General features: G+C 55.1%; 10 protein-coding genes across 10 annotated transcripts; 4 read left to right on the top strand and 6 right to left on the bottom strand.

Moving 5' to 3' along the window:
* Positions 1–249: 249 nt before the first annotated feature.
* Positions 250–1,996, top strand: SETTUDRAFT_19156 (uncharacterized protein; the record flags this gene model as incomplete). The annotated part of the gene is made up of 4 exons (XM_008026692.1): positions 250–690; positions 737–1,846; positions 1,896–1,928; positions 1,979–1,996. The coding sequence occupies 4 exons, from the start codon at positions 250–252 to the stop codon at positions 1,994–1,996; spliced, it is 1,602 nt and encodes a 533-aa protein (XP_008024883.1).
* Positions 1,997–2,102: 106 nt separating this feature from the next.
* Positions 2,103–2,936, bottom strand: SETTUDRAFT_19155 (uncharacterized protein; the record flags this gene model as incomplete). Its single annotated transcript, XM_008026691.1, has 1 exon — positions 2,103–2,936. The coding sequence occupies one exon, from the start codon at positions 2,934–2,936 to the stop codon at positions 2,103–2,105; it is 834 nt and encodes a 277-aa protein (XP_008024882.1).
* Positions 2,937–3,373: 437 nt separating this feature from the next.
* On the top strand, positions 3,374–4,746 carry SETTUDRAFT_88512 (uncharacterized protein; the record flags this gene model as incomplete). The annotated part of the gene is made up of 2 exons (XM_008027089.1): positions 3,374–4,036; positions 4,087–4,746. The coding sequence occupies 2 exons, from the start codon at positions 3,374–3,376 to the stop codon at positions 4,744–4,746; spliced, it is 1,323 nt and encodes a 440-aa protein (XP_008025280.1).
* Positions 4,747–8,053: 3,307 nt separating this feature from the next.
* On the top strand, positions 8,054–9,823 carry SETTUDRAFT_115053 (glycoside hydrolase family 28 protein). Its single transcript, XM_008027088.1, has 4 exons — positions 8,054–8,530; positions 8,588–8,951; positions 9,030–9,435; positions 9,498–9,823. The coding sequence occupies exons 1-4, from the start codon at positions 8,200–8,202 to the stop codon at positions 9,759–9,761; spliced, it is 1,365 nt and encodes a 454-aa protein (XP_008025279.1). The 5' UTR covers positions 8,054–8,199; the 3' UTR covers positions 9,762–9,823.
* A 64-nt stretch (positions 9,824–9,887) lies between these two features.
* Positions 9,888–11,273, bottom strand: SETTUDRAFT_162865 (uncharacterized protein). The gene is made up of 3 exons (XM_008027087.1): positions 11,160–11,273; positions 10,871–11,098; positions 9,888–10,815 (listed from the first exon to the last, which is right to left on the bottom strand). Exons 1-3 carry the CDS (start codon positions 11,215–11,217, stop codon positions 10,148–10,150), a joined length of 954 nt encoding a protein of 317 aa, XP_008025278.1. The 5' UTR covers positions 11,218–11,273; the 3' UTR covers positions 9,888–10,147.
* Positions 11,274–12,539: 1,266 nt separating this feature from the next.
* SETTUDRAFT_30973 (glycoside hydrolase family 3 protein) lies at positions 12,540–14,438 on the bottom strand (the record flags this gene model as incomplete). Its single annotated transcript, XM_008026818.1, has 1 exon — positions 12,540–14,438. One exon carries the CDS (start codon positions 14,436–14,438, stop codon positions 12,540–12,542), a length of 1,899 nt encoding a protein of 632 aa, XP_008025009.1.
* A 643-nt stretch (positions 14,439–15,081) lies between these two features.
* Positions 15,082–16,823, bottom strand: SETTUDRAFT_153443 (uncharacterized protein; the record flags this gene model as incomplete). Its single annotated transcript, XM_008027086.1, has 6 exons — positions 15,082–15,129; positions 15,180–15,301; positions 15,553–16,059; positions 16,183–16,445; positions 16,483–16,590; positions 16,615–16,823. 6 exons carry the CDS (start codon positions 16,821–16,823, stop codon positions 15,082–15,084), a joined length of 1,257 nt encoding a protein of 418 aa, XP_008025277.1.
* A 363-nt stretch (positions 16,824–17,186) lies between these two features.
* SETTUDRAFT_19149 (uncharacterized protein) lies at positions 17,187–20,423 on the bottom strand (the record flags this gene model as incomplete). The annotated part of the gene is made up of 2 exons (XM_008026690.1): positions 17,187–20,227; positions 20,279–20,423. The coding sequence occupies 2 exons, from the start codon at positions 20,421–20,423 to the stop codon at positions 17,187–17,189; spliced, it is 3,186 nt and encodes a 1,061-aa protein (XP_008024881.1).
* A 418-nt stretch (positions 20,424–20,841) lies between these two features.
* SETTUDRAFT_41224 (uncharacterized protein) lies at positions 20,842–21,807 on the top strand (the record flags this gene model as incomplete). The annotated part of the gene is made up of 1 exon (XM_008026915.1): positions 20,842–21,807. One exon carries the CDS (start codon positions 20,842–20,844, stop codon positions 21,592–21,594), a length of 753 nt encoding a protein of 250 aa, XP_008025106.1. The 3' UTR covers positions 21,595–21,807.
* Positions 21,808–22,063: 256 nt separating this feature from the next.
* Positions 22,064–22,872, bottom strand: SETTUDRAFT_162864 (uncharacterized protein). The gene has a single exon (XM_008027085.1). It carries the CDS (start codon positions 22,803–22,805, stop codon positions 22,410–22,412), a length of 396 nt encoding a protein of 131 aa, XP_008025276.1. The 5' UTR covers positions 22,806–22,872; the 3' UTR covers positions 22,064–22,409.
* Between the last annotated feature and the right edge of the window lie 359 nt (positions 22,873–23,231).

Below are 23,231 nucleotides of genomic sequence, written 5' to 3'. Positions count from 1 at the left end.
GAGGAACGATGGTCATGTCTGTGTTGAAGAAATGGGCAGAGAAGGCCGTCGATTGACTAGATGGGGGACTAGCGCGGTGAAAGGCAGCAGTGCCAAGCACTGTTTCTCAAAGGGGAACAGATCCCTGCGGGTGCGGAAGGCGCCCGTACGTCACCAGCCTCGGCCAAAGATTTCGCGATCTCCCTCCGCGTGTACATTGCCATAGCCAAGCTTTACTCTTGCACCAGAATCCCCTCACCGTCATCCAACATGTCATCACGCGACCCCCCATGGCGAAATGAGCGCAGTCGCTACGCCCAGCGCGATGCACCAGCATCGTCTATTCCCGCAAAGCGCTCAGCCGATGCGCGAGCGCACGACAATCCAGCGAAACGGTCAACCAACGCGGCCGAGGAGGCGTGGGTGGCGGACGAGGATCGGTTCGTGCTGCAGCAGGCCAAGAAGAAGGCAGCGTTGCGCGTAAGAGGCGGACGCGCCAAACCCATTGACTGGCTGGCCGTCACATTGCGCTTCATCGACCCTGCTGAGAAATCGATACTGGACGAAGAGGTCGAGGATCACGAGCTGGACATTGTGGACCCCGAGGGAGTGCTCGAGGGGCTGAATAACGAAGAGCTTGCTGAGCTGGAGAAGGAGATTGAGAACTACCTCACGCTCGAGACGAGCAAGAGCAATCGCGACTACTGGACCGTGAGTGTTTGCGCATACATTGCCTCGACGCCGCTAACCCTGCCAGTCGCTCAAAGCAATCTGCAAAGATATCCGCCGCAAATCCAGGACATCAAAATCCGAGGCACGCGGCACCAGCTCCGTGGCTGCCGACATTGACCAGCTGCTCGCACCAAAGTCGTATGAGCAGCTCGAGACACTCGAGGTGCAGGTCAAGAGGAAGCTGGACTCTGACGAGCCCATTGACTACGACTACTGGGAACAACTGCTGCGAAGCCTGCGCGTATGGAAGGCCAAGGCGAAGCTGCGGCGCGTGTCGCAGGAGATTGTCAAGGAACGCCTGCAGACGCTGCGCAAGCAACAGGCCGAGGCCGCCGCATCTGTACAAGGCAACATCTATGCCATGCTCAAAGGCAATGATGATGCGGCAGAGCTGCGGCCCACTACCGTCGCATACGACGCATCCGTGGATCCGGAACCGATGCTGAAGCTGCGCGCCGAAGACAAGACGCTGCCGCAAGTCGAGGAGAAGACTTTCCTCGACGACTTGGCGTCGGAAAGGCGCAAGATTCAGAAGGTCGGCTACGTCCCTTCTAAAGCAAAGATGAGCAACGACACGCGCACCAGCAGCAGCAGCCAGCCTGCGACGAGCGCGGCTGTGACGACGAGCGCGTCGCGATTTGCGCCCGTGGAAAAGGAAGACTACTCCAAGGCGACCATGGCGCTATACGAAAGAGAAGTGGCACGAGGGGTTGAGGAGGGCGAAGAGGTGTTTAATGCTGAAGAGGAGGTGACCACGGCCCGTCCTCACGCAGACGGCAGCTACAAGCCCAGAAAGCCGCGCTACTTCAACCGCGTGCAGATGGGCTATGAGTGGAACAAGTACAATCAGACGCACTATGACCACGACAACCCGCCGCCCAAGGTGGTGCAGGGATACAAGTTCAACATCTTCTACCCCGACCTCATTGACAAGAGCAAGGCGCCCACGTACAAGATTGAGCGCGAGAATGGGCGTAGAAAGGGACAGTCGTTTGCACCAGCGGGCGAAGACGACACGTGCCTGATACGGTTCATTGCGGGCCCGCCCTACGAGGACATTGCGTTCAGGATCGTGGACAAGGAATGGGACTACAGTGCCAAGCGCGAACGCGGTTTCAAGAGCAGCTTTGACAAGGTAGGCTCTCGGACGTATGGCTTGGGAGTACGTGGCTGACGCAAGGCAGGGAATTCTGCAACTGCACTTCCAGTTCAAGAAGGTCGGTCAAAGGCATGTGAAGGCCATGGTTGCACGGCTAACATGTGGCAGATATACTATCGAAAGTAGCGGTGTTCTCCCAGGCGCGGGTATCAGGGCTGTGCAGTCGGCGCAGCAGCAGTTGGCGCATCTCTTGGATGTGGTGCCGATGATAGGACGGTGGGCAGGATGGGCATTACACAAGGCCTGGCGTGTTGATGGGTACGTTCTCGGATGCGTGGCAGTGACCACGTATGCTGGCCGTGGCCAACGGTGAAGCTTCTGGTCTCGCCACGGACAGCTGCCAACCGCCTCGGAGCGGCCTCGCGGTGACGGCATGCTGGTCGCTGGCAGCGTTGGCGGTGTACCTCTCTGGCTGAGCGGTGACGGGCTGCCCTGCCGGCCAGCCAATACGCGGCAAACAACGGGCGTGGATGAAGTCAAGCAGGACAAGGAGGTCAAGCAGGGACTGTGAGGCCGCTTGACCGGAAAGCAAGGCCGGGCAGATTGTACTACGCTTCTCCTGTCCCCAAACGGCTGCGGGCGGTGCGGCTTGGGCAGAGACGGCACGAGCACGTGGGAGGTATGCAGCTTTCTTTGAGTGGACAAGCGCTTGCTGCTCGCTGGACGGTGCTCTCTTGTCTGTTTCTTTGCGTGACGATGCTGTGGTGGCGGCGGACGGGAGTGGTTTTGCACATGGGATGTCGTCGGCTGGGGGAGCAGCGGATAGGAGCCGGGCAGCCCGACGCGGACGGAGAGAGGCAAGGGCTGCGGCAGTGTCGCAAGAGGAATGGGGCGTGTGCAGGCTCCCGTCTTGCGTGGGCGTCGTTGGCTGCAGCGGTTGCACAGAAAAGTCATCCCGACTGTCAGAAGCAGAAGCAGTGCCGCGACCTTGTCCAGGCGCCGTCTCGGGCCGTGGCCGTGGCAGAGCGACGGCTGTGGTGGTGGTGGTGGTGGTGGCATGCCGGCCGCTCTGCATCTGCATCTGCATCTGCATCTGCATCTGCATCTGCACCAGCGTCTCTGCCATGACCTCTCACTTCTTGTTTGTCCACGCCTGCGCCTACGCTTGCAGTAGGAACCCGTCGCCGCCGCGTCCAGGTGACAATGGCCATGAGCCCCATTCGCTGCCATGTAAAATGTCTTGCCTTTCGCTTCACTTGGGCCCAGAGCCCTTCACTCATCCGCCCGTCCATCCTGCGCCACTCTCTACGTCTCACACGCGCTGCTCACCGTTTAGCCCCGTGAAAGCACCACACCACGACAACCATGCCACATGCACAATCACCCCATCGCCCTGGCTCCAGAGACCCATACGCCGGCCTGGATGCCGCCCGCTCATCAAAGCTTCCCGTTTGTGCTCCGCTGCCGCTCTCGCTCCACGCCCAGAGTCCGCTGTTATCTCAGCCTGTCGCCACACTGCCCGTCCATGCTCGCTCCAGCGCCTTTCCCTCTGAGCACAGCAGGATGAATTTCAACCACCAAGACGGCATCCAGTGGCCTGCGCCCCCGGGCTTCATGTTCAATTCTGCCACTGCCGGCCCCGACGCCTACCACGCACCAAATGCCTTCTCTGCACTCCCAAGCGACCACTACCACTACAACCTGGCCTACACCGCGCCCTACCCCACCTCAAACTGCCCGCGCTCCTACAATGCTCTTGATTTGACCGGACTGCCCAACGACCTGGCCATGGCCGACTCGTTCCCGCCCAACGCCTACCACATTGAGCCGCCCAAGCACCACGATGCCATGGACCTGTCGGACCACGAAACCAAAACCCAGCTGATGCAGCTCAGCAACGACTATGAGCACACGCCATACGGCTGTTCTCTCAAGATCGAAGACCACAATGGCTACCACAGTCCCTACTCTGACCCCACCCACGTCTCTACACCTCATGACGATGCCTCTAGAAGTACCCTCGATCTGGACACTGGGGAGGGCGGCATGTTTGACAAGGAGCAGCCGTACGCCCAGTTGATCTACCAAGCTCTTCTGAACGCCCCGGGGCACACCATGATACTCCGCGACATCTACGATTGGTTCAAGAACAACACGGACAAGGCCAGCGCCTCGGAAACCAAGGGATGGCAGAACAGCATCAGGCATAATCTGTCCATGAATGGCGTAGGTTGGCTGTATGTGAGCTAGCACTTTCATGACTAACCATTCAGCAGGCATTCGAGAAAGTCGACCAGCCAGGCGACGAGGCTCGCAAGGGTTTCATGTGGCGCCTCACTGAACAAGCGATCCGCGAGGGCGTCAAATCAACAACTCGCTACCGCAGCAAGCAGCCCAACAAGCGCGGACATCGCAGCCAACAACCTCAGCCCCAGCGTCAGGCATCAGGCGCAAAAGGCGGCCAGGCAGCCCGTCGCGCCGCCAGACTGAAGCGGTCTGCTCGCTTGCACGAAGCCTACCGCAGCGCCCAGCACATGTCGCGATCTGTCCCCGCCTCGTTCGACCCGTCATATTACCGTTCCGGCTTCTCCAGCTCGCATCCATCATCTCCATTCCACGGAAGCGACGCAGACTTTGGCTACGGCTCCCAACACGGCGACTACCCAGCGAGTCCGCTCCCAGATAGTTGTCCTGTCGACTTTCTCTCGTCGGCCGCATCCTACGTCGGCAGTCCCATGTCGCAAGGCATGCCCATCACAGACACGGCGTGCCTGCTCGACCAGAGCCCGTCCGACAGCCTTTTCACAAACAGCCCTAGTCCAAGTGCAGACGAGCCGCGGACGCCCATGGACCAGGACCTCTGGCACGACGACGTGGCAATGGGGCCCTCCTGCATGTTTGAAGACCAGCTTGTATATCGCGAGAACGCAAGCTAAACTGTAAGTAAAGTGTATCTGAGCTGTATTTTTTTTGCCGCCCCGTTGATCGGGTTTCCGCACCCAACGAGCTCAGGGAACGACTTTTTCTTGTACTGTAATCTCGATTGTTGGCTGGGGGGCTGGGGGGCTGATCCCGAAATTTGTGGTTCCCATGTAGTAAACCTCCATGAATGGGTACTTGGTGTATAGCAAGACCAGCGAAATTTTCCCAAGTCTGCTTTTTTTTTAATTCTCATTCTACTTGTCGCGTTGGCTATGGGGATTGGTGGTTGCACTTTTTTTTCGTTCAGTCGCGTTCTCACACTCATATACACATGACATGATTGCCACCATGTCTCATGTACATTGCGAGAGTGAGAGTGAGAGCGAGACTGGTACCCCTCAAACCCAAGATTCTCAGCCTCATCGTCTAGAAAAACTCTGTAGATCAAAATCAAACTTATAGAAAATGAAATCAAAATTTAAAAAAAAATTATTAGAAAAATCGCTTTGTCCTTCCCCCCGCCCTCCACCAGAAAAAAACGCCCTATCATTTTTTATTTTGGCCATCATCCCTTTTTCGTTGGCGCGTGCGTGAGCCAAGTACTTATGATGCAATGACGACTTTTTGACTTGGATTACACATACTTACGCCTTATCAAGACAAGCTGCAAATACCTATGAAGTTACCCCCCCCCTTCTCTCTCCCAATCACTACGTACACTGCAAGACGCTCCAAATAAGGGTGAACCGCCCCCCTTTTTCTTTAGAGCCCTTCTCTTTGTCCCACACCCGGATCCTACTACCCGCGTTCCCCGCTGCACGTTTAGCCAGCTCCTCCACTTGTTACATACTGCTACCTACATTCCACTGCCGCTACTACTACTACTACTACTACTGTCACTGCCACTGCCACTGCCACTGCTACTGTAACAAGGGCAGCCTGGTAACCAGGCAAATGCAGGTCAGTAGCGTGTGCATGTCTGTCGACATTGCTGGCTATGGCGTGTACATACCAGGGGGATGTGGTCATCTTTGTACGCATGTTGCACTGCATCTAAAGAGGCTGGGGTGGTGGGGTGTGTGTCTTGTTTCACTAATTCTCCAATTTCCAAAAAAAAACAAATGGTGGACGACGTAGGAGGGGGCTTGGTTGTGATTTGGTTTGGTTTGGTTTAGTGGGAAAGGGAAGGCTGATGGATGGGAGGGATCGTGAGTATGTATTGTATTGTATGTATGTATTGTATTGTATGTATGTATGTATGTATGTATTAAACTAAGGGATTAGATGGATTGGAGCGGTGGGTGCAAAATACCAGTAATAACTAATAACGAATAACTAGGAACGATATGAAAAGTTGCTGGCCATGCTAACTAGGCAGTCAATTGAGCCATGTACATAGTTGGTCAGGTACCGAGTTGGTCGGGTATTAGCAAGGCAAAGCAAGGTAAGGCGAGGCTGTGTGTGTGTAGCAGATGTAACTGCGTCCTTGCAGAAGCCGGGAATAAAAGAAATGGAGAACCCCCGGTCCAATGGGATCTCGCACCGCGCGAAGTGCACAAAGATGATGCTTGTTGGGTGGTGGTGGTACACTACACAAAGTCCCCTTCAACGGTACCCTGCCTCTCCTCCCTCCCTCCCTTCCTCTTCCCCATTTCCCTCTACCACTATCTACTTACCTACCGAACCTAACCTAACCCACGTAACAGGCACAGGCGTAGGCTTCCCACCCGTTTCCGCGCGAACTAACAACCTCAGCAGCATAAACCACACTCCAGAAGAAGAAGAAGAAAAGTAAAATCGTATGTTGAGTTGCCTCAACATCCAAAGTTACACCAAATGAAAAAAAACCCTTGCTGTGTCTCACTTCCATTTCTCAATCTCATATCACCACGTCGACATCCACGTCAGCTTTCCTTTTTGTCCCCGCATCCCGTATCCCGTATCCCGCATCCGCTCCTCGCCTTCCTTCCTCCCGCGTGAAGCCGGATTTTTTTTTCTATCTTTTTGGTCCGTTGCTAAGACATGCTACATATAATATATTACAAACTCCAGTGCTTACAAGTACATAGGTTGAGCTTCGCATGACTGACAACGCGCGTTGGATGAAGAAAGAAAGGCCGTGATTGGTTTGGGGGGGACTCTTGGCATTGCTTACAAGCTAAGCTTTCTTCAGTGGTCTTATGTGAGCGATGGCAGGTCGGTATTTTTGCTGTTTCTGCGTTTTGCCGCTGTTGCTTATTGCTTGTTTCTTATTGCTTTTGCTAGTGTGGTATATGTAATATGGCGTGTTGTGTCGTGTGAGATAAACTGGTTGTTTAATAATTTGGCTTTGTATAGTAGTAGACGTAGTAGTATTGGTGGAGCGTGAGAGTTTATCGATATTGTCTTTATGCTGATAGTGCTGATAGTTGCTTACTTAGTTATCTGCCTTTGACTCGTGTTCTCCTATTGCGGTGCGTGTTTGCCGAGGCTGATGAGATAGATGGCGTACGAGTCGAAGTCTCATTTCCAGCATCGGAGGGAGATGAGATGGAGAATGGCTAGTCGATATCTCATTTCCAGTATACACCGACGGCTACGCTTTATGCTCGACTGCTTGCAAAAGTCCCTGAAACACGACTAGTTATGCACACGTCGAGTTAATAGTATTGGACTAGTGCTAGCGGTAAGCAGGGCTAGCATTGTCCATTTCAACCACGTGCCATTTACCGTTGCTGCATACCCGCGTCCGGCCGAGTAAATGAGCGACGACCATTACCGAAGATGGGGGGCTGGGTCCAGGGAGGGGAACTACACCCTTTTACTCTTATTTTAGCTGCGGTCGAACTGCCTGGCAGAAGTCGACCGTCATAGCGGACATCATTTCCAAGTCGCTCCGAGAGTAAGGACCGTCGTGGAGGCATGTGCAAGATTGGAGAGGAACAAACTTCATAGCAGGCTGCGTGGATCCACGTAGGGGTGTCTCAGGCGGTGAACGACAAGGCCTGGGAAGCTTCCTCACAGACGGGAAGCAGGCTGGGCCGGCTAGCCCGTAGACAACGGCTTCCAATGAACAGAGTCGGACTTGGAGAGGCGTAAGGGAGGCAGATGGGGAGTTGGGCGGGCGGGAAATTATAGGGAAAAATCCACCAATGTGCTGAGCCAAGCGCCCAGGGGGGTGGAGAAGGCTTCGCTCGTCTTGGCCTAGCGCCACAGCTCGGGCCCGCTTAGCCACTGTGGCCGTGAGGAGAATCTCTAGGATCATCGTGGACATGGTCGAATAATTCCTCCGCGACTACTCCATATCGCCTTGCATGGCACCATTGCCATCAGGGGGGACTTGCCAATGTCTAGGCCAATATCTGGGCCAAGGCCAAGCCCGCGGCTGCAAGGCTGGCGGCGTGGATATAAGATAGCTGGTCTGCTATCTTAACACACTTGCTGTGTGCTGTACCTCGACTACATATCACCCAACCACCACGCTGACCATGCGTATCACCGACCTTCTTGCCGGCGCGTTGCTGCACGCTTCGACTGCACTGTCGTTTGCTTCAGCTGGCCCTCCTGCTGGCCGTGGAGTTTCGATCCGCCCAAACTATGCCGCGTCCCCGTACCACCCAGGAAAGCCTTTCCCCAAGTCTCCCATCCGAACCAAGACATGCATGCTCTCGGCTCTCGGTGGCGGCAAAGACGACTCTGCGAATATTCTCAAGGCAGTCAAAAAATGCAATCACGGCGGCCACGTAGTGTTCCCCAAGGACCAGAGCTTCACCATTGGCACCGCGCTGGATCTTACGTTCCTGCAGAGCATCGACCTGGGTTTGTCGATCCCCGGCATTCTGTAATAGATTGCACCAAACTAACGCGTCAGGCCAGATATCCAAGGCACCATCCAATTCACAAACGACACCGACTACTGGCAGGCGAATTCCTTCAAGCAAATCTTCCAAAACGCAACGACTTTCTTCCAGATTGGCGGCCACGACATCAATGTCTATGGCGGCGGCACGCTCGACGGCAACGGCCAGGCGTGGTACGACCTGTACGCAAAGGACATTTACATCCTGCGGCCGATTCTATTCGGCCTGATTGGCGCCAAGGGCGCCACCATCTCAGACCTCAAGTTCCGGTACAGCCCGCAGTGGTACACGTTTGTCGCAAACTCGAGCCAAGTCATCTTCTCCAACATTGATATTTTCGGCGACAGCACGAGCAAGTCGCCGGCCAAGAACACGGATGGGTACGTTCCATTTCCCACTTAACCGGAGTAATCTGCTTCTATGAGAGGGAAATTTTGGCTAATATGGATGAAATGAAGCTGGGATACCTACCGCTCCGACAGCATCGTGATCCAAAACTCGCACATCAACAATGGCGACGACTGCGTGTCGTTCAAGCCCAACAGCACAAACATCGTGGTGCAGAACCTCGTGTGCAACGGCAGCCACGGCATCAGCGTGGGCTCGCTGGGCCAGTACCCCGGCGAAATCGATTTCGTTGAGAACATTTACGTCTACAACATCAGCATGTCCAACGCATCCGACGGCGCGCGCATTAAAGTCTGGCCGGGCGCTTCATCCGCGCTTTCAGGCGACCTGCAGGGCGGCGGTGGCGGCGGCGCAGTTAAGAATATCACGTACGACGGCATGGTGCTGAGCAACGTCGACTATGCGATTGAAATCACGCAATGCTACGGCCAGAAGAACCTGACGCTATGCAATCAAGTACGTATCCCCCCTCCCTTCCATTCTTTCCGCAAAACAAAGTCCCTAACACACATTCATAGTTCCCCTCGAACCTCAACATCTCCGACATCACCATCCGCAACTTCAGCGGCACAACGAGCAAAAAGTACGACCCCAACATCGGGTACCTGGTGTGCTCGAGCCCCGCCGTATGCTCTGATATCTCGATTGAAAATATCAATGTCAAGAGCCCGAGCGGTACGAATACGTACACGTGTGCGAATATCGATGGCATTGACAAGCAGGTGAATTGCACGGGCAATGGGGATAAGGGCGGGCATTCGAGGAGGAGTTTGTTGCTGTAGATTCAAGATAAAAGATATGATTGATGTGTTTTGTGGTGTGGATACCCACCAAGGCAGAGGCCGAGCATTATACATAGTACATAGAAGTTGAGTTATAATAGATATTGTAAATATTTGAATGGAGTTGGTGGTGTGTTATTTTGGTGATGAAGTTAAAACTAATTCATAGATTTCTATAAATCAAGGTAGACCAACTTGACCTTAGACTAAACAGCATAACACGTGACTACAAATCCAAGGAGAGATCAATTCAGCAAATAGGATATCATCTATACAGCCGCATAACGCCAGATTCAAAAGAACAAAACTAACACAGATAGCCGCATAGAAATAAAACCACAACAGCATGGAAATTAGTCTCAACATCAACTCATCACATCATTACATCAACGGCGCCCAAACCCATTCGCCATTTGCTTCTGCACATACTTTGCGCCTTCCTTCTTGATAATCGGGAGAGCATAGTCCTTGAACATGCCCATGGCCTGTCGCTGCCACTCAGGCATCGGGGGCTTTCCGGACTTGGAGTCTCTGGTGCTCTTGCGACGATCGCCATGGCGGTCGTAGTCATCACGCCTGTCGCGGGGGCGGTCGTAGTCATCACGCCTGTCGCGGGGGCGGTCGTCGTAGCGCGAGTCGCGGCGAGACTTGCCGTTGAACATGTCGTCGTAACGGTCGTCGTGGCGTCTGCGGTCGCGGTCGCGGTCTCGGTCTCTGTCGCCGCGGGACCGGTCGCGGCGGTCGTAGTCATCGTAGTGGGAATCGCGGTCGCGGCGCCTGCGGTCGGACTTGTAGCCGTCGGATTTATAGCCTTCAGACTTGTAACCTTCGGACTTGTAGCCGTCGCGGTCTCGGCGGCCAGACTCCCTGTGGCGGCGGCGTGGGTAGTTCTCGTCGTACGAGTCGTATGTGTCCTCGCGGTGGTAGCGGGGGCGGTCATCACGACGGTGGCTTCGTCGTGGTGGGGGCGGTTCCGAGTCAGAGTCGTCGGACGAGTACGAGGGCTCTCTGCGGTGGCGACGAGGGCGAGCGTCTCTAGGGTCTCTGGGTGCTTCTGCGAGGTTGTAAGTAACTATTCCACTCGTGCGAGTAGAGCCTAGATAACGTGCCTTTTGGTGGTGCAGCTGCTCCTGGCGGGGGTGGTGGTGGATATGCGGTCTCTGGTGGTGGGGGTGGAGCAGCAGACGATTCATCTTGGTCGTATCTGCTCCTGCGAGGGCGGCGGTGGTCTCCTCTACGGCTATCACGGTACTCGCGATAGTCGCGCTGGTTGTCTTTCCCCGGCGCCCATTTAGGCTTTCCGTTCTCGTAGTTGTCGAAGACGTACGTGGGGTCTGCTGCACAACATTAGAGGGGCGCTCGACCAAAACTGCCAGACCAACAAACGGAAAAACGTACATGGCGGGCCCATGGGCGGCGGAGGCGGGGGCGAGGGCTGTCTCTCGCGGCGGCCCATAGTCTGTGGTGGTGGTGGTGGTGGTGGTGGTGGTGGTGTTGTTGTGTGGTGGTGCGATGGGGCGATGGTGGAGTTGAAGAGGCGGGCTGGTGGCAGGCGACAGCGAGCATCTGACACTTACTTAAAGCTCAGGGCGGCCTCACAAGACAGCATCGCATGGCATGGCATGGCGTCATCTGGCCCAATTGCAGCCGTGGACAGAAATTTGCGGGGCCTAGGATGCAATTCGAAGCTTCGCGTGGATGTGAGGGCGGTAGACGGGCTGACCGGGGGGCGAAGTTCATGTAGGCTGTGCTCATCGTGCATGCGTAGGCCCACCCGGTGGACATAGTTGCTTGCCGGACTGCCTTTTCGCGACCCGTCCCTGCAGCCTCTCTCTCTCTACACACCAGCAAGCGTCTCCCCCCCGCAATAGGCGCCGCATCCACATGCACATCCACATCGCCAGGCAGATCAGGGTCTCGCGGAGAATAGGCGGCCGGCGGCGTGCATCCACAGCGACATACGTGGTGTCGATGCAGTGGCGTGCTGGCGACATTGTCTGCGTTGGTGTTGCACAAGACGGCCTTGTCTAGTCGCCCTCAACACTCTCCCACTGCAACACTCGACCATACCTATACCTATACCGCCGTCGCTATTACTCCCAAGCACCGCACGTCACATGCCGCCTGCACCGCCAGCTATATCAGCCACTGTGGCGGTGCCATCGCCGGAGCGGTGAGCAGGAGCATGAGCTGAGCCTGAATCTCGAGTCGGTCCGCTGCCCGTCTAGTCACCCGCTCGTCTGCTGGCTACATCATACTCTGCAGAGTCCGAGTTGCTCGTAGCCGTCACGGGGCTAGTTGCTGCTCTCACTCGGAATGAGGCTGTCGCTGTCGTATTGTGTCCATCACAGCTGCTCTCGTACACCTGGATACCCATATCCCCACATCTCTCTACATGATTGTCGTTTTCCCAGCGTCACGTTGCACATCGATTTGCAGAGTGTGCATGAGTCGTAGTTTCTACTCGCCGTCAAGATACCGGATTTTTTCCCTCAGGCATTTGGACTGGAAAATGCCTTGAAACAGGTACTACAGCCAACTCAACAAGGTATACACAAGGCGACAAGGTGACACGCTAGTGCAGTGGGGCTGAACTAAGCGCGTCACGTGTTGCTCACGTGCCCATGCTCCACACACCGCTGACCAACCAATCGCTCGCCAGGCAACCACATCATTCTCCATGCGCAACCCCACCCTCAGCTCAACACATTGCAACATCAATCATTCCATCATACATTCAATACATTACTCATAATCATCACTATATATCCTACAACCCTAATCATACCTCAGCCCGTGACCAAATCTAAACACCGGATCCACGGTATCAAATGGCACATCCTCCAACTGCGCCGCCGCCGCCTCATCGCTCCTAGGCAGATCAAACGGCAGTTTTCCCTCAGGCCCACTGCCATCGACGCCAAAGACAACATCCAAGAACGCCTCGGGGCTCGCGCCAAAATTGACCATGAGCGCCTGCGCCTGCTCTGCTACCTCGGGGAACGCTCCAGGCCGGTCGAGGTAAATATCCACAATCGTCGGCACAGCTGCGTAGATGGCCGCTTGCCGCGCCTTCTCCGTGGCGTTGTACTCGAGAGAGCCCGAGTGGTAGTTCATTTCAAAGCCGCCGGGGCGCGGCTCGTACGGCGCAACGAGGCGGAGGAAAGCGTAGTCTGCCTCCTCCGGGGTGTCGACGACTTCAAAGTTACGCGACTCGAGGTGCGTGCTGTTGATGCCTTCGACGTAGAACTTCGCTTTTGAGCAGTCGGACGCCTTGAGCGGGAGTGCAGCGTCCTTGTTGGTGAGCAGAGTGAAGGAGCGTTTTTGCGCCTCGAAGCCAATGCTGCGCCATTCGGGCTTGCCCACGACGGCCACGGCGGCATCCGCATCGGCAAACGGGTTGTCGAAGAGACCCAGGACAAACTTCTCGCGCATCAGGCGTCGGATGGACTGGTTGATGCGCTCTTCGCTGATGATGCCCTTCTGCACGAGCTCCATGATGAGGTCGGTGCGGGACTCGCCGCCGAGCTGGTCGGTTCCTGCGTTGAGGATCTTCTCGGTGCGCTGGATCTCAGTGAGGTTCTCGGCGCCCCAGGCGCGCGCAGGCATGTCTTGCCCGGCGATGATGGAGTCAGTCACGAGGCCCCAGTCGCTGACCACAATGCCGTCGAAGCCGAGCTCGCCGCGCAGAAGATCAGTCACAATGCCCTTGTTCATGCCAGCTGCGACCTCCTCGTACTTTGTTCCCATGGGGCGCGAGTAGTACGGCATGATTTGCCTTGTTCCAGCAGCAATGGCAGCCTTGAACGGGATGAGGTGGTGCTCAAAGTTCTTGCCTGGGTACGTGGCATTCTTGCCGTAAACGAAATGGCTGTCCTCGCCGCCTTCAACCGGCCCGCTTCCAGGAAAGTGCTTCGATACAGTCGTGACAGAGTCTTTTCCGAAACCATTAGGGCCCGTGAATCCCTTGATATATGCAACGGCCAGTTCAGCTGTCAACGTCGCATTCTCGCCCATAGTGCCGCTGATACGTGCCCACCGCGGCTCGGTAGCCACATCAATCTGCGGATGCAGAGCGGATCGGATACCAACGGCGTTGTACTCTTGCCGCGCAATATCAGCAAACGTGTGGATGAGTTCGGCGTCTCGAATCGCTGCTAGACCCAGCGTCTCGGGCCACTGTGAGAACTTGGTCGCGGCAATCTGGCTACCTTCGGCGTTGGTGAATGCGTGTCTTGGGTCCGACGAGATCGTGATGGGAATGCCCAGCCTGGTATCCAGTGCCATTTGCTGGAGGTTGTTGTACCACTGCACTGTAGCACGTACATCGGCAATGGGACCGTGCAAGTTGAAGTGCGTCATGAACTTCACCTGTACATCTGGGCCCGTTGTATTCAGCAGAGTCCCATTTGGTCCCTGGTTGATAATATTGTGAAAGAGCTGGCCAGCCTTTTCCTCCAGGTTCATGCGCTGGACCAAGTCCTCGACTCGCTCGTCAATCGAGAGTGTCTTGTCCCGGTATGGCGCAGCGTCCATGTCGCTGGACCGAGCCGCCATCCGAGGATATCTTGACCCGCCAGACAAAGGAGTCCGAATCGCCGACGACATGGCTGTTGCAGCAAACAACAGCGTGGTGAAGGTGTTCAGCTTGCGCTGATTGCCATTGCGAGCGACCATCTTGCCCGGTATTAGGGGGGAGCAGAGGCACTTGAGGGATGGTAATGGCGAGTGCAAATAACAAGCTACTTGACAGAAGACACCGGTATATATGCATTCCACCCTCATGTTTCCCTCGTACCAATACTACGCCATGACTGTCCCATCATGTGCAGCCGTAGCCGGGCAAATCCGTCGGCATTTGCTCCTTGGGGAATCTTCGGGAGGGCCGTTTAGCCCGGAAGACGCGCCCAAGCATCCATCTTGTATTGATCTTGGCATTGGCACGTCTGCTGTGAGTCGCTGCCCGCCACGATGCCAAGACCTCGGGGGTGTGGAGTGCAGTATGTGGGGGAGGGCAGCAGCAAGTTAGTCGGGGTAAAGTCACCGAGGCTAGCCAAGCACAAGTCCCCCCCCCCTCGCGCCCGACGATACTCCGGCAGATTCATGATTGGACCGCACTAGCAAATGCCCTAAGTACAGGTCATGACATGTGCGAGAAAGGATTCCCAGCTATAACTTCCCCGGACTCAACCGCCCCTCCCCCCCTCCCCCCCTTTTGCACCACGTGAGGTACATACATTACATATGGAAGAAAATTTCACCCCTCTCCACAATTCCAAGGCGGCTTTTGCCCCTCAACCGGACAGCGTACCACCTTCTCCTACGTGTGCAGTGCGTGAGGCGCAAATTCGATCCAGCACTCGTGTTCCTGGCTCCGATCAACTCAAATCAATGTCTTTGCGCGAGTATACTACCCACCTTTATCTTCGCAAACGTGTCGTCAGTGAAGACTTTAAATCTAGATGTGATAGCTGGGGCAGTATCTTGATACCCCGGATTGATGGTGGAACCAAACTTGCGGTACAGCGACGGCACTAGCACTACTTAGTGCCATTGCTGCCATGGCAAGGCTACTTACGTATCCGGTCGGTCAGTAACCAGCGCGCGGTAGGTAGCCGGGTCATGGGTAAACACGGAACGCAACTTACTTACTGCATACCGATGCACACACACACACATGCGGGCGGCGGGTGGAGAAAAGCCAGAAGCAGCGATGCATTTCCGGCTAGCTTTTCTTTTTTCGCTGCTCATCCACCGCTCGGGGGATCCACTTGTGCGAGTCAGGGAACACGCGCTCGTTCCCATGGCAGCGTGTAGGGCGCTATGCTGCACATGGTTCCTCGGGGTATCTTGTAGCCGTCCATTGCTGTATCCACTCGGTTGAGCCTTGGCTCGGATGCTGGCAGCGGCGCGAGAAGACGCAGGGTTTCCTGGACAACGGCATTCAAGTACGGCATCTTGTCCGCCGTCTTTACGCTGATGGTACCTTCGCTGGTGCCGTTGTCGCAGGTCGTCTTGCATTCTTCGACAAGCTTCCGTTGCACATGAGCATGCTGCGGGAGAGAGAGACACCAAATGAGGAACATGAGTGTGTCACTTGTTGTGTCGATGCCGGCGAGGAGATGGTCGGCGCACTCACTGGCAATGTCCAGGTCATCCATGTTGCTCTTGGCCTTGGACGTTGCTGCATAAAGCTCGCTGATGATTGATTTCTGCGCTTCTGAGCGTGAGGTCTGATCGGCGTCGCGGTATGCATGCATGGCTCTTAGTGCATGCGCCCGAATGCCAGTGTACGTTGCTGGCTTGGCCATTGGTAGCAACGGCTGCACCATGGTACCCAGGAACCCGGTGCGTGTGTACATCCACGACGTGAGCGTCGGCAGGTGGACCGCAAATCAGGACAGTTGTCTGCGAGCATGACTCATGATGTCTGCCAGGAGCGCCAGATGCTCAGGTGTTCCTCTCAGCGCCGTAGTAGCGCCAAATCCGGGGGTGCCATACAAGAAGGCGGTTATGACATGGATCGAGTAGTAATGCAGTGCTGCGAAGATTTCCAATCCGCCGCCAGTCTCGCAGTTTGCTTCCACCAGCTGCAGAAAGTCCTGTGTCTTTTGCTCCACAATCCCATCGACCTTGTGCAGCGAGAGTCCGCTCTTCGAATACGGACGAGCAACCAATCGCTTCCTCTTCGCATGCTCGGCCCCGTCGGGCAAAGGTAAACATGTTCATCCTGCCATAGACGTCGAACATGCGATAGAAGTCGGTGCGCTCAAACCCGCTTCCGGCGCCGTAGATGGTGCGCAGCGCCGAAAGGGGAGTTGAAGTGAACCTCGTTCGGCCCGATGCGCACTACCGGTCCGTACCGCAGATGCAGTGCGTGAATAGTGCGTGTCCGCTGCCCGTTCCTTCGTCCCATGCAAGCCGCCACTTGGTGAACGCGTAGAGTTTTGGGCCTGGAATACGGGCTAACGGACTGTACAGCAAGGGATACAGAATGTAGTCATAGGCAAACTTGACGAATCCCGCGAGAATGATGCAGCCTATGGGGACTGCTAAGGACATTGTAGCAGATGCCGTGAGCTATACTCGTTTCTGGGAGGTTCTGATTCCTGAGTTTGAGTTGCTGGTATGTGTGATTTCTCGGGACAAGAGTCGTGGGTTTGGGTTCTTGATTGAGACAAGGTCGGCCAGTGGTGGCTGCAAGCTTGCAGAGCAGCTTGATGTCGTTCAATGGGAAGAGGCAAAGATTGTGAAAGTGAATCAAAAATCAACGTTGAAGCTTTATTCATCGATTCAGTCCATCCTGCATGTCCATTGGAACAAAGCACCACGTCTGATCCGCCGATAAGCTCGTGGCAGGAGTGGGGTAATAAGGGATCTACATACCCCATGCAGGAAGTTGCGGCAGAGCCTCATATGACCGGCTCACCTTGGCCCACCAAACTCTTTTCTCATTTGCCTTCGCCGCCCACGGTAGAAGTACTCGAGCATTCTTCTCCTCTCTTCCTGCGTGCTGCTTTCGACAAGCAAAGCAAACTCGACTGCATCGTCAAAGCCCATGCTCTCCGCCATGCTGCAGAACTGGCGTTTTCGCATGCTCTCGCTGGGCCTGTACCGGTAGTTGATCTTGAATTCGCCTGGAGTAGCATGTCCGATAGCCTCGTCATCGTCATTCTCGGCAATCTCATGTTCGTTTTCCGGTTCATCAAAAGGCCGCTGCGACTGGGATTGTGAGGCCTGGAACACGCGCTTGCTTGCTAGGTCGATGTCGTTGCGCAACTCGATAGCCTGTTTACCCAGACGAGCTTCTATCTCGCTGCGTCCAATGACCTCGGAGTTTTCGTGAGTGTACTGCACGCCTGCTTTGGCGAGGATAGCGTTGATCGGATCGGGCCCGTTCCGTGTAGTCTTCTTGCCACGCCTACTGCCGCCACTGGAAGCCGAAAGGAGAGAATCGGCAAACTTCTTTATTCCAGCGACGTTGGCGTCGTCCTCCAGGCCAAGATTCTTGTTTGACAAGATGTCCTCGTCTTCCGAGTCGAACTGCGATTCATCAACGTGAAAGTCGTAGGCATTGACACCGGCTTTGGATTCTGCGACGTTGGTCTTGTGCATGATGTCGCGAAGCAGTACATCGTTCTCTTGGAAAGTGAAGAGGTTTTCCAGACCAAACAGTTCGCCCTTTTTGCCGGACTCGTCCATTACACCCTTGAAATAGCGGCGCTCCTCCGAGGCATTGTAGCCGATATTCGCTTGTTGCTGCTTGTAGATTTGACGAGCATAGACGATTTCTTCAATGGTACCGCTCGATATCAAGCGGAATACCTCGACGTTCCGAGTCTGTCCAATCCGATACGCTCGATCCTGTGCTTGCAGGTCGTATGCAGGGTTCCAGTGGGGATCCATGACAACGACCTTATTCGCAGACGTGATGTTGAGTCCGACACCACCAGCTTTTGTGGATATGAGGAACACGAATTGATTCGGGTCGGCATTGAAGTCTGCAACAGCTTGAGAGCGCTCTTCGTACTTCATGCTGCCGTCCAGGTACGAGAAATTGTATTTCGTGTCATCGACATCGAACAGACCCCTCAGAAGCCGCAGCAGCCGGACTGAGTGCGAGAAGATGAGAACCTTGTCGCCATTGGAGTGCCAGAAGTCCAGCAGTCGTCTCAGCACCTTCCACTTTCCGCAAAACTCTCGTTGCGACTGCACCAGGATGTTGTCGCGGATCCGAAAGAGACTCTTGAATGTGTCGGGACACGCCAACTCCAGAGTCTGCAAGTCCTTGGCCTGTTTTTCCTGTGAGTCGGTCGATAGCGGTACAATGAGAGCAAGGTGGTTGGCAAGTTTTTGGAAAGTAACCATGCACGGGAAGATGAAGTTTGCCCATTTCTCGTCCTCACTTGGGACTTTGACGTTACAGCAATAGCCCCTGCCTTTGCCTGACCCACATTCACACTCTTGTCTTGCGGTGCGGATAAACTCGCATCTGTCACTCTCGAGAAACGTGCGGTACGCATCGGCTTGTGTTTGGGTGAGCTGGCAGAAGACGACGCGATCGCTCTTCTTGGGTAGTTGGTCAGCGATCAGAGTCTTCATTCGACGAAGAAATACGCTAGGCAAGATGTTCTGAACAAGATCCTGAGCCCTGCTTCGCGACTCGGCAAGCTGGGCGTTTGTAGCATCGTGAGCTTGCCCCAGTTTAAGTGGAAGACTAATCTTCTGCTTCCACTCTTGAGATGAGCCATATGCTCCAGGCCTGGCCCAATTCAGGAGGTTCCAAATCTCTTCATACTTGTTCTGGATGGCGGTACCAGTAAGACCGAAGCGGCAGAGCGCGTTGATCTTGTTCATGGCTTTTGTGATTTCTGCATTCTTACTCCTGATCTGATGGCACTCATCAGCAATCACACAGTCCCAATCGACAGTGTTGATCTCGCTCTCGTGGTTGCGATACGTCGTGTACGTTGTGGTCATGATCTCCAGCATCCCCTTTGCTGCTGCACCAAGAACGCCCTTTCGGTCTGCTACGTTGGAACCATGGTATCTGTAGACTTCCCACCAGCCCCACTTTGAAAGTTCGTCCTCCCAGTTTTGCATCAGCGTGCCTGGACATATGATGAGGACGCGAGGGTACCACCGGTCTTTGCCGAGGCGACGGATCTTGCGCATGCACTTGGCATCGCGCTCAGTGCCCGTCTTACCAAAAGCCGCGGTCAGGAATGCGATGACTTGGATTGTTTTCCCCAAGCCCATGTCATCGCCAAGAATAGCCCCTGTTTGTTTGACAAACTTCTGGTGCAGGAATTCGGCACCATCAACCTGGTAGTCACGGAGCCACTGGGCGATTGGACCGGGTATGACACCATGTGACTCGCGAAGCTTGATGTCTTTCTTTTCACGTTGCGGCTTGATCGCCTTGTCTAGCGTCGGCTTCTCCTTGGTGTCTGCATCGGAAAAGTCAATGTCTGTGTAGTCGGGAGGATACCGTAAGCCAGCTTCATGCAGCTTCTTGAGCGATTGCTGGCGCGAGATGAAGTAGTCTGGGATCGGATCGTCCAGATAAGCCGGAGTAGCCCCAGTATCATCAGTTGGGGAATCGGTGTTGAATCCTGTAGGCCCATCAACTTGCTGCTTCTTAGCTCGAGGCTTCCGGCCCACAATGCTTGCAGCAGCCACGGCCTTGGACTTCTTCTCAGCACGGATCCTGTTGGTTTCTGCAGCCACGCGTTTTCGTTTGAGGGTTTTGCGCTCTTTCCAGTTCTGGTAAGCGGCCCGGGTATCCTCTTCAGACCACTCAGACTCTGGGTCATCGTCGAGGATATCAGAGCCACTTGCGTTCCTGCTACTTGCACTCGGACGTATCTGGGGATCCCCGTCGTCTTCGGTGCTTGATTCCACCACATCTTGTGTGTTATGATCTACATCTGCATCTTGCGACTGGGTCTGCGTTTGCGTCAAAACTAGAAAACGTCAGCATTCTTGTCGTCATCTCAACATGTCTGTTCACTGACCGTCAATATACTGTGATATGTCCAAGTTCCTGCGCGATGTCTTGACAATGTCAAGTCCATCGTCATCCGTATCACTGCCATTGGTCTCGGCGACCGCTCTCAGTGCCTTTTGGTAATCCTTTGGCTTATCACGATTGGACGACATGCCTCGTATTGGCCGTGTTTGGTCGTGAAAGTAACCAGCAGAGGGCGCGACTGCAACATGTACGGGAACAGGTCGGAGAAACCGCGGTTTAGCGTCGCATGGCTGGGATAGTGCACGGGCATAGTTTGCGACGCCAGGCGACGGCGGCGCATCCAAGATGAAAGGAGCACCGCCGTCGTGCAGCAGACGCGCTAACGCGGTCTCACGTGAAAGCGGGGCCCCCGCCAGCCGCCGATCCCTGCAACTGACAAAATATCCGTTCGCAAGAGCTCGAGCTTCGGAGCCCGCATCATCGCGCGCAACGAGCCACGCCGTGACGTTTTCCACGCAACCACCCCGACCTGAGATTCGCAATTGACATATTACCGTCCGGCGAGATATACACCAGCGCCATCTAGCTTACAATAGCCCCTCTGCAATGCCTCTCGACACCAGCACATACTCGCTCGCGCTCCTGCGCCTCGATGGCCGCCGCTGGAACGAGCTGCGCCGCATCCACGCGCAGATATCGACGCAAGCCGCGGCGGACGGATCCTCGTATCTCGAAATGGGCAACACCAAGATTCTAGTCTCGGTCACGGGGCCCGCCGAAGGCAAGCAGAGCGGGCAGCGTGGCGGCAGCGACAAGCTGGCCAAGGTGGAAGTGGAGATTAATTTTGCGGGCTTCAGCGGCGTGGACAGGCGGAAGCGGAAGAGCGACAAGAGGACGAGCGAGATGGAGCATTGTCTGCGGTCGGCGTTTGAAGGCGTCTTGCTGCTGCATTTGTACCCGCATTCGACTATTACGCTCAATATTCACATCATCTCGCAGGATGGATCGCTGCTGGCGGCGTGCTTGAATGCGTCTACACTGGCGCTGATCGATGCGGGAATACCCATGACGGACTACCTTGTCGCATGCACGGCTGCGTCTTCTGCGTCTGCGTCGGCCGCTGACAATGCGTCTGCAGACGATCCGCTACTGGATCTGAATAACCAGGAAGAATTGGAGTTGCCGTTTTTGACTGTGGCGACATTGGGGGAGAGCGATGCTGTGGCTGTGTGTGTAATGGAGAGCAGGGTGAGGATGGAGCGGTTAGAGGGAATGCTGGCGGTGGGTATTGAAGGCTGCAAGAGGATGCGTGGTATACTGGATGGAGTGGTAAAGGGTTATGGAAAGCGATTTGGATGAGAGGGGTATGTGATATCATTACGACTCAACACGCATCAGGTGCCGCAGGCCACACTGTGCACTCAGGATGGAACGCTGGCGGGAGACTGCAGCGGCCATGAACCATACAACCACAGCGGTCGGTGCAGGGGGAGGATAGGCTGTGCCTGGGTTCTCACACGATTGCTCGACGATAGAGTGTCAAGGAATGAGGCTGAGTCAGGCTAGGAAGAAAAGAGGACTTTGGGCAGCGTCCAAAGTGTCTGAATGCAATCACGGCATCACCAATCCGCTTGCAAACTTGATTGAGTGGTGTCGACGCAAGAAGATTCATGTTGTGTTGAACAGATTCTAATGCAAACCCTACTTGAACTGTCCTCACTGATATGATAATAAAGCTGGCATGTTGAATGACGAGCTTGAGCTGTGCAATGGCGCTTAGCTGTGACGGCTTGAATCGGACGCCAACCACCGAGCCAGCCAGTTTGTGCAAGCACGTGATTACGCCCCTTCCTAGTTGCCAATTAGAAGCCATACGAAAGACAATGTCGGGAATGTCGAAAGGCGCCGGCCCATAATCCAATGGGGCACGGCTCCATTCAAGTTCTACTGCGCAAAGCAATTCCAAGTCTGCCTAGCGAAGAAAAGGCGCCCTGAAAAGACATCCCCACTGCGCCCAAAACGTCGTCGATCGATTCAGGCGCAGGGAAGAGTAGAACCAGGCGCCTAGTTTTCATTAAGAAGACTTGATGCTGCATTGAATAGCAGAGCCTGGAGACAGCCATGATAGGATCTAGATGTGTGCGCATTAGTGTGCAGAGGGTCGCTGCCCCTATTCAAGTTTGGAAGTGAAGGAATTGCAACGTTGCCGAGAGCAAGACGTGGTCGAAGAAACCGAGACGCTGCATGATAGTGTGAACGGCCTCGTCACCGGCGTCCTCGTGGACTGCTCCGATGATGGGTCCGAGGGCTGTGGCGACCATTTTTTGGAGATGGCAGAGACGTGCCATCGGCCCTGAGGATGAGCTGGTCGATTCCAGCGCTGTAGCCTCGCTGAGCGAGGGCATTGGTGGAGATGATGTCATTGCGCAACTGGGTCCATTGTGCTGGAGACAAGACACGGCCTGCCTGTCTTGTTGAGCAACGTATCCTACCAACAACAAGCTGGCTTCTTTGCCATGCGGCCCGCGATACTTGAACCATGCGCTGCAAAGTTGGCTTCCAAGGACCATTTCGCCTAGGACGAAGAGTCGCTTGTTGTTGTCCAGACTCGCAAAGTGATTGTTGTGTAGGCTGGCGATTTGCGGGGCAGCCATTTGCAGCGCCTCTGCAGCAAGGCGTTTATTGGAGAAAGTATAGTCGAGCAGGCGTTCAACTTGGGCGGCCTTGGCTTCGACGCACGGCAACATGGCTGTGGCTGTCTCGAGTAGGGGAATCTTGGGCCAGCGAGGCAGAACAGGTGTGACGACGGCGGGGTGTGGGATAAAGCATATATGCCGGTGAAGCATACTAGCGGCAAAGCATCTCTCCTTCTCTCTCTCTCTCTCTGCACATGTGCATGGAATTGGGTGGGCGTACCAAGGACATCGTTCGTGGCAAAAAGGTCTGGTCGGGGCGCAGGCACACGCGCGCAATGATCGCATCTGGATCGCAGCGTG

This window comes from Exserohilum turcica (assembly GCF_000359705.1).
Source record: "Exserohilum turcica Et28A unplaced genomic scaffold SETTUscaffold_2, whole genome shotgun sequence".
NCBI lineage: Eukaryota > Fungi > Ascomycota > Dothideomycetes > Pleosporales > Pleosporaceae > Exserohilum > Exserohilum turcicum.
The sequence above is the reverse complement of the archived record's forward strand: the minus strand, read 5'-3'. Positions and strand labels throughout refer to the sequence as shown.

Excerpts from the sequence above, each read along its gene's own strand:
- SETTUDRAFT_162865 (XM_008027087.1), bottom strand. The coding sequence starts at position 11,217 with ATGGGCCGCCGCGAGAGACAGCCCTCGCCCCCGCCTCCGCCGCCCATG. Across the intron at positions 11,099-11,159 it reads GCCGCCCATGGGCCCGCCAT|CAGACCCCACGTACGTCTTC; the intron begins GTACGTTTTTCC and ends AATGTTGTGCAG. Across the intron at positions 10,816-10,870 it reads AGCAGCTGCACCACCAAAAG|AAGCACCCAGAGACCCTAGA; the intron begins GCACGTTATCTA and ends ACAACCTCGCAG.
- SETTUDRAFT_162864 (XM_008027085.1), bottom strand. The coding sequence starts at position 22,805 with ATGGTCCTTGGAAGCCAACTTTGCAGCGCATGGTTCAAGTATCGCGGG.
- SETTUDRAFT_115053 (XM_008027088.1), top strand. The coding sequence starts at position 8,200 with ATGCGTATCACCGACCTTCTTGCCGGCGCGTTGCTGCACGCTTCGACT. Across the intron at positions 8,531-8,587 it reads CCTGCAGAGCATCGACCTGG|ATATCCAAGGCACCATCCAA; the intron begins GTTTGTCGATCC and ends GCGTCAGGCCAG. Across the intron at positions 8,952-9,029 it reads CCGGCCAAGAACACGGATGG|CTGGGATACCTACCGCTCCG; the intron begins GTACGTTCCATT and ends GATGAAATGAAG.